The sequence below is a fragment of the Protopterus annectens genome, chromosome 7.part0 (assembly GCF_019279795.1).
Source record: "Protopterus annectens isolate FY-2018-M chromosome 7.part0, PAN1.0, whole genome shotgun sequence".
Taxonomy (NCBI): domain Eukaryota; kingdom Metazoa; phylum Chordata; order Ceratodontiformes; family Protopteridae; genus Protopterus; species Protopterus annectens.
Window position 1 is genome coordinate 785,314,255 of NC_056739.1, and position 8,848 is coordinate 785,323,102.

General features: G+C 39.6%; 1 protein-coding gene across 1 annotated transcript in view; it reads left to right on the plus strand.

Moving 5' to 3' along the window:
- Window positions 1–500, plus strand: part of GIGYF1 (GRB10 interacting GYF protein 1) — a gene marked incomplete in the record, with an annotated part of 2,892,461 nt that extends 2,891,961 nt beyond the window's left edge. The window contains 1 exon segment of the mRNA XM_044077309.1: window positions 38–500. Within this exon segment, the coding sequence (XP_043933244.1) occupies window positions 38–90 (53 nt within the window).
- Window positions 501–8,848: the final 8,348 nt, after the last annotated feature.

Here is an 8,848-nt window from a genome sequence, read left to right on the forward strand (position 1 = left end):
TATTAAAGACTAACTGTGGTATTTTCTTCCTTTGCAGGATATTCACTGCACAGCTCCCCGGGAGAAATGGAGACTATAGACGACTACTGAAACCATAGCAATAGGAATTCGCTGCCTTTTAACATTTCAGTCTTAAAGCTGAAGAGTGTGCACTCAAGTCAGAGGCGAAGCAGGCTTGGCCTTCCTGCTCATCTATGCGGGGATGCCACTTGGAGAAACCCCTCTGAGCACTTCTTAATATGCAAAGCACCTTAAAACTAATGCACTTTAAAAGACTTTCTATATAAAGACTGAAAAAGAAAAACCTAGAAAAAACTGGATTTTTTTCCAGGAATTTTTTAATATGTCTTGAAACACTGTTATTGTTTTCATATTGAATTGTTTTTTTTTTTTTTTTTCAAAGGCTTAAAGAAAACTTGAAGACATGCACTTATAACTGATTATGGAACTGGATGTTTGTATGATACAGTATATGTATATAAGTGTGTATATATATTAAAAATGTGTGTGTATATGTATATATGTGTATATATATATATATATATATATATATATATATATATGTGTGTGTGTGTAGTATATATATGTATATATAGTATATATATATACATGTGTGTGTGTGTGTGTATATATATATATATACATACATATATATATATATATATATATATATATATGCAATATGTATGTGTATTTGTTAGTGTACATTTACACACACATACATAGTGTGCACAATATGATAGAATTTTGTTGCTGAAGAATATGCCATTTTTAATTTCTTTGTTCTGACTTTTTGTTTTGTTTTTGTAAGTTGCACAATTGCATCATTCCTCATACCAGCCAGTCCCTCGTTCACTACATGATGGGAGGTTAGTCCTGTGACACAGGGGGATCGCCTCAAAGAACAGAAACACGCCCTTGAACCATGAGGATCTAGGAGGTGTACATGTCGATGGATGTTTCTTGCTTACTATTCCAGGAAAATAATTTTGCTGTCAGATATGGAGTCATTTTTTTACTTTCACCGTGTTTGTGTTAGTACACTTAACAGGAGTCCTCTTTGCCTTCATCATTAGGAATGAGACATTAAGACTTTAACTTAATTGTTTTCTTTTCTGGCAACAGTGTCTACAAGGGCCTGGAATTTTGATATGAAAAAAATGATCGAAGGTGTTGGGATGGCCCTGTGTCTGTGCTGAACGAGAAAGCACTTGGTGGCTGACTGTTGGTGCTGCTGCAGTTTTTTTTGCAGGTTGTGTGTGTTTAGCATTGAATGTATTTTTGGACTTGGATGGGAGCCTTTTCTGGCGGAACTCATCTGAAGAGTGACCTCGTTTACCAAGAGGGGACAAAATATATATATGTATAACTGGTTTACAAAACTATGGCAATGTATTAAAAAAGTTTCACGAACACCTGTCTGGATAGTGGGGGGGATTAAAGGATCCTTGCTGGACTCTCCCCCAGTCCATCCTAGATCTTCAGCTCTGCCTGTTAAGGAGTCTTGGAGTCTAACAAGAGCTTGTCACAGGGTTCCACTATTTGTTTCAAGTGTGTTTACAAAGTTTGCTGCTTATGTTGCTTAAAAGCAGTTTAAGGGAGTACAGTGCAAGGTACTGGAACTTTACAAGCCTCTCTTCCAAACAGAAGGACAATAAGTGGTATTCTGGTCATTGACAGTGCTTTTTGATCATCACATAAGTTTGTGACCTTGAACCCAAAGTGCACTTTGGAACTTTTTGCATTTTGGGGTGGGTGTTGATGTCATTCAACTAAATTTGAATTTTATACAGCAAATACATGCATAAACTTTGGAAGGGAGACAGTCTTGTTTGTGAAAATGGTTATTGTATCCATCCTTCCACTGTTTTTTTTTCCTTTACAACCTAATTCATTTTTTATGGAATATTGAAGTATACTTTGTGGGGTGTGTTAATTCTTTGATTTAATTATTTGTCCTTGCGAGACTTTAGAGCATTCAGACAGGACTGCTTGATAGCCAAAATCTGCAAGGCTGTTTAATACTTTAGTATCATGCAATGCTCTTGAAGCCATGGTTACTACTACAGAAAGGAGTGCTTTCTTTTGGTTTCTAGATTAACAGTACAATTTTACATCTTACCTCACCATTTGGTGTGGGTTTATTTTGTAATAAGACCAAATATAGGTAGTGTAGTAACCAGAATTTCAAGATTACTTTTTCCTTTAAGAGGCATATTGCAAACCTCTGAGCTAGATACTGTGATTCCTTTCCTTTGTTGGCATGGCTTTCTTAGCCAAATTGGGTGGGGGGGGGGGCGTCTCTGTGTAAAATTAACACTTTTGTAGTTAAGCCCTATTTATTTAAGGAGTCTTTATTCCTTTTCTGCTGGCTGTTTCGAGCTGCTGTCAGATGTGCTACCACAGAGAGGAATGAAGTTCTAAAGCAACAGTATTGCTCACACAATGTGGATGAAGCTGTGGGTTCGGCTGACTTTTGTATTTTTAGGGTTGATTAAGTGTGTTGATGTCACCAAAAGATCAAGGAGTTGAGGGAGGGATGTTGAGGAGATCCTGTGCAGTGACACAAGTCCTTGTAGATTGCCACAACTCATAAGCAACAACTTAAAGACTGAGTTACAAATGAAGACTTGATGTTTCAGAATAGTGTTCGATAAGACCTAATAATCGGTACGTTCATAGGTCATCATGACCCAGGGCTAGTAAAATTTTCTTTTATGCTATAGCCATGCTTAGCACTATGAGACTAAATAAATCATATATGTGCTCAGGCAGGAGATTTTTGGGGAGATGGAGATTTGATTTTAACAAAGGCTGTTTTTGAATTTATAGCCAAAAATGTAACACACAGCCTTTCTTTTACCCATTGATCCTTTTGGAATTCATGGCTCAAATGCAAAGGAAAATTCTTCCTTTTGACAACTGCTGGCAACTTTAGGCAGTGATCTGGTAGTAATTTTACAGCAGATGTGATTGTTTTGAGTTACTAATATCCCTGTCTTCTAATGTTTTGCTGCCTTTATTATTTTTTTGTTCTCTCATTAGAAGTGTAGTTGGTTCGTTGGTTTAAAAAAAAGAGTAGGATCAGCTTACAGTAGTGTAAAAACAATTCTAAGATGGTACACTGTAGTTTGACTTCATTGGAAGATTTATGTAGTAGGTTCAGGCTATGTTTTTGCACAAAGCATTTTGATTGTTCTGTTTATTCTCAGATTATCCTCTTAAATTAATTTTAGGATTGGGGGGGCTTGACAGTGTCCTAGCATTCACTAGGAGACATGGGGTAAAGTTGTTTAAAATCAAGACTCATTTGGAGTTTAAATTAATTGTGCTTAATTTGCTCCTTTATTTTAGGCAGAGGTTTATAGTTAAACTCTTAAAGTTTACTCTCTGCTCAGCTGCACTTCTCTAGCTTTTGGTAGAGCTAGGCATTTAGAACCTTTTTTCCCCTACTAATCTCCAGTTCTGCACTTGCCTTAAGGTTATATTTTAACAAAGTGTGATTTCTGCAGTGTTACTGTTTTTAGCTAAAACAAATGCATCAGTAATGGATAAAGAGAAGTTGTGTTAAGTCCTGTTATTGCAAAATTGTGGACCTCCGTGATAATCTTGAACTAGTACCTTACCTTCTAGTTATGCTGTTAGCATTACCTTGAATCCCCACCACCTTGAAGCTTCTGTTGTTAACCATGTCTGCAGAGAGAAATTATGTCTCTGTATTACTTTGTTTAGAAATTTTTTATGCTTCACAGTGTGTTTTTTATGCCTGTGTTCTGTACTGTGATTCTAGAAATGTCTACCCTTGATCAGCAAACTTTCATTGTTGCCCTCTAGGACTTGTTCCCTTGCCCGTTAACTTTGATAAGCTTAGGTTTTATTGTCACTGGGTACAATAGATATGAATCCTAGGTTGCCATAGTGTTGGTGCCATGGATAATATCCTATTTTGCTGATACAGATTTGGCATATGTTCAGCACACCACTGCTTTTTCCACAAGAACAGTTTGTGAAAATACCAGTCTTCCTCCTGATAGCTCATGCAGTCAGGCCTGATACATTACTTGGCATCCACAGCATTCTGTTGCTGTGTGCCTGTATGGTAGCGTGCTGAAGTGCCTTTAGCTGTGGCAAGTCAACATTTTATTCCGTTGTCATTGTTCTGTTGTAAAGGACGTGCATGTTAATGGGCTGTTTGGGCAACTTGACCTTTGTAAGATTTGGGTTCTTGTCTCTGTGCTGCCTGTATAGCTGATGCTGTAAAAATGTCACAAGTAGATTGTGACTTTCTTTGTGCACACACTTCTATCTTCGGAAGATTGTGATAAAAAAGTTTTGTGTGTGTGTTTAAGTAAAGAAAAGTGTATATATTTTTAATAAATGTGAAAAGTACATTACATAAAATAGGCCAGAAAAAGCTTGTAACCTCATAGGTTAAAATGCATTACATGACCAAAAAATGGTTTGATAACCATACATTGCAGCCCTTTTTTAAAGTAGGATGATTCTGTGTTGTTGAAAATGAATTAAGCACCCTGAGTAATTGTAAATGTTAACTGTGCTGCCTTTATCAAGCAGCCATTTGCAGCATGCTGTTGTAACCATATATTTGCATAAGGCACACTGTGTACACGATTGATTTGCAGCAGTTTGTCCCTGTTTGCCAACGATTACTGAAATGGATGAGCCACTCTGTTTATGCAACAGTGTGTGTAGCACTGTTGTGCTAGACGTCAGCTTTTTTAAGTAGATAATCAGGATAGGGGCAAAATCTGGTTTTCAATGTTAGTGCTCTTTTTGCTGGACAAGCAGCTTGCATGGTGTTAGACACTGTATTTGTTCCGTTCTCTGCATTATCTCTTTGAAAGCCTGCCTTTTTTGGACTGTATCACTAGTTTTTGCGACTGAACTTCTTCACCTTCTGACTAAAGTTCAGTGGCATTTCACACACATTCTAGACTTCCTGAAAGGAGTTGCTTTGGGGTGCTCAGAATGAAGTACTGTACCAGCACTTGCCTTCTGTCTGGAGACTTTTGAGTGCTTCCCCACCATTGTGGCTCTTACAGTTCTGTGTCTACCCTTAACCACAGCAGTTGTCATTTAGGAATAAGCGGTGGTGTTAGGAAATGTTTTGTTTTCTTTGATGACCTGAAACAGAAAACACTTGGTGTCATTCTGTATGACATCTGGCATTAACAACTGAATGGCAACACTTCAGAGTTCCAGCAGGTTTTACAAGTGACTGTAGAGTCTGTTATACCCTAGTAAATGAAAGTCATAGTATTTTTAAAAAGCCCTAATATTTGGGGAGATGTCTTCAGTTTGTTTGTGTGTGTGTGTGTGTGTGTGGGGGGGGTAACATAGTCATAGCCTATGGAAAATCTGTAGGTAAATGTAGCAGGTATATTTCCCACCTGCCCCCCTTTTTGGTGGGAGGTTAAGGTGGCAAAGAATAGATAGGAATCTTTGCTTAATCTTTTTTTTTTCTGTGTGCTCCAGCTTTGCCTTGGGTGGTCAAGGTAAAATGACCTCAGTTGCTTCATAGAAGCCCCATTGAAGGGTTCTTTATTTGGGGATATCATGACTGTGGAAACAGTAATGTATAGCAGTATGTCACTTGTACATTTTGTAAAATGCAAGTTTTTTGTATAAAAAAGTTACAATATTTGTTTAGGTTCACATGCCTTAAATGTACAAAGCTGCTCAATGGTGCAAAACTTTTTTTTGAAATGTTGTTGAAAATGTTATCTTAAGACATGTATATTGTTGGGGAGGGTTTGGGACAGGGAGGGCCAGAGTATGGCTGTTTTTTTTTTTTTTTTTCTTTTTTTTTCCTGTTAAGCTCAGCTCTTTAAGAACAGAATGAAATTTCTGAAAAATAGTTATGTTTTGCGTGCCCTCTGTATTGATAAAAATTAAAGGAAAAATAGAAAAAAAAAAGTCCAGTTCAAGTATTTTGCCTTTTCTGTTTATATACTGGGTCATAAATTTTGAAGGTAGTGGTTGAAGATGAACTTTAATTTACATTGATAGTTTGCTCATCCAAGATTTGCTTTCATTTATTGCAGAGCTGTTTGGAACCCACTTTGTTTTTTTTATACTGTTTTTAACCAAGGTAGGTGAAAGCTTCCTTAGACCCATTTCAATGGGTCTATATCGTGTTGTCTAAGTTTTACAACTTTGAATGCTATATGATCGAACCCATATGTTCGAAGTTGTAAAACTTTGAAAACTTTAAAAAAATAATAATAAATAAATTACCTGGCAGTTGCAAGCAGGGGGCAAGCCCCCCACAACCCCCGCTCTTTAAGTGTACCAACTCCGAGACCGCAACACAATGCAGTACAGTGTGGAAAGGGAAGATTTGCCTTTACTACACTGTAGTGCGATCTCGGAGTTGGTATATTTAAAGAGTGGGGGATGTGGGGGTGCAGGCGGGGTTTGCCCCCCCCCCCAGCTTACAACCATCAAGTATGTTTTTTCTTCTTTATTTTTTTAAAGTTTTCGAAGTTTTACAGTTTCGAACATATGGGTTTAACCATATAGCATTTGAAGTTGTAAAACTTCAACAACGTGATATAGACCCCATTTCAACGGTAACCTGGCTAAAATGCATGTAGAATAATACAGTTTAGAGAGACGGTAAATAAGTTGCTTATTGCTTATAAATGTATATACAATGTGTGCTTAAGTAGTAGTGACTGATTACATAAGCAAAGCAGTAAACACTTATTTCAGGCCTGGTGAATTTCATTTGATATAGTGTAGTGGTTTTAGTAGGCTGTACTCATTTCAGATAAGATTAGCCATTATCCTTGTAATACTTGCATTGGAAACGGATTTTGTTTATCTTAGGGAATATATGTATGTTGCTCCAGCAGGTTGGTGTGATGCATCCTGTGCAGGATTTTTCTTCTGTACACCCCCCCCCCCCCAGTCAGACTAAATATTGGCTATCTTGATGGATGTTCTTCGTGTTTGACTGTTGCAGTCATTACATTTGGGTTATCTGCTTGCAGGTAGCCCTCAGTCGGCCTGATTAACAAAGTCTTGGGTCCTGCGTCACTTGCTGTCTCATCTTCCATGACGTCAGGTAGTCAGGGGTATAAAGCATGCAGCCGACGCCTTTACATCAGTCTTTCTTGCCGTGCAGTGCTCGAAGCAGAAGCAGTTCGCAAGTGCCGGTCGGCCGACTCCAGAAATTTTCGATGTTCTTCATCTCACATTGCTGCAGCCCTAACACTTGGGTAGTCCGCTGTCCTCGGTCGGCCCAAATATCAAAGTATAAGGCTGACGTCGGTCAGGGCGCATTTGACTGACGTCAGGGTACAAATGCGCATGACCGACGTCATATCCTCAGTCTTTTTTGCTGCATGGTCCGATGCAGAAGCAGTATTGCAAGTGCCGGTTGGCGTTCTGAGATTTTTCGATTTAGAAGTTTCAGACCGAGTTCAAAGTTGGCTAAGTACCCCGTTGGGGAATATTTTAGTTTTTTCATTTACCGGATGTCAGAAAAAGTTAATTGCATTTCTTGTGGGAAACAGATACCGCATAGAGATTATCATACTTTGTGTATTCCTTGCTTAGGGCCTGAGCACGACGTTGTTGGCTGTCGCTCTTGTGCTAGATTTAATAAACGCACTATAAAGAGAAGGTTGGATTGTGCAAGGTTAGTCTTTGGGAAGCGGTGCAACTATAAAATGCCGTCGGATGCTCCGCCCGCTTCTTCAAGAAGCGCAAGGACAAGGCAGTTAAGCCTAGGCTAGAAGAACCGTCTGTACCAGACGCCGGTTCTTTAGAGGTGTCGGTGGAGCCGGTGGCTCCACCGGAGGTTTCTTTGTGTTCCCAGGGTGAGACCTTATTATTGCAGGATGTGGCCTCTCAGGAGACTAGTCAGGCTGAGGGGCTTCTCATCTTACTATACTCCCTCCCTTCCCAAGGTGGCTAGGCCCTCTCCTTCTGTTTCAAAGGCTTCCCCAGGGGCAGGCCAGGTTTGGCTTCAGTTGGTGTTACCCTAGCTCCTCAGGTACTGTGCCCAAGAAGCATATGCTTAAAATGGCAGAAGATTTGATTACTTTGATTAGGGGTTCTATGCCCCCTCCTGATAAGAGACCTAGGGTGGATCCTGAGCTGGGGGGTTTTGAGCAGGCTTCAGATGTTTCAGAGTCTTCGGCTGAAGACTTGCAGGAGTACTCTCCTTATTCTGATTCTGATGTGGATGATTCTACTCCTTCTGCTGCTACTCCTGAGGATTTTTCTTTTTCAGAAACTCTTCATTCCATGAGGGAGCATTTTAAGTGGGAGGGTCAGGACTTCTCTGATTCCAGGAAAAGGCTTAGGGAATTTCTGATGTTCTTCGTTCCACATTGCTGCAGTCCTAACTATTGGGTAGTCCGCTGTCCAGTCGGCCCGAATACCAGAGTATATGGCTGACGTCGGTCAGGGCGCATTAGACTGACGTCAGTACGTCAGGGTACTAATGCGCATGACCGACGTCATATCCTCAGTCCTTTTTGCCGCATGGTCCGATGCAGAAGCAGTTTTGCGAGTGCAGGTTGGCGTTCTGAAATTTTCTGAAGTCGGAGTTTCAGACCGAATCAGAGTTGGCTAAGTACCCCGTTGGGGAACATTTTGGTTTTTTCTTGCCTCAGTATTTAACCGGATGTCAGAAAAAGTGAATAACTGTATTTCTTGTGGGAAACAGATACCTCATAGGGATTACCATACCTTGTGTATACCTTGTTTAGGGCCTGAGCACGACGTTGTTGGATGCCGCTCTTGTGCTAGGTTTAACAAACGCACTATTAAGAGACTGTTAGACTGTGCCAGGTTAGTGTTTGGGAAGCATTGT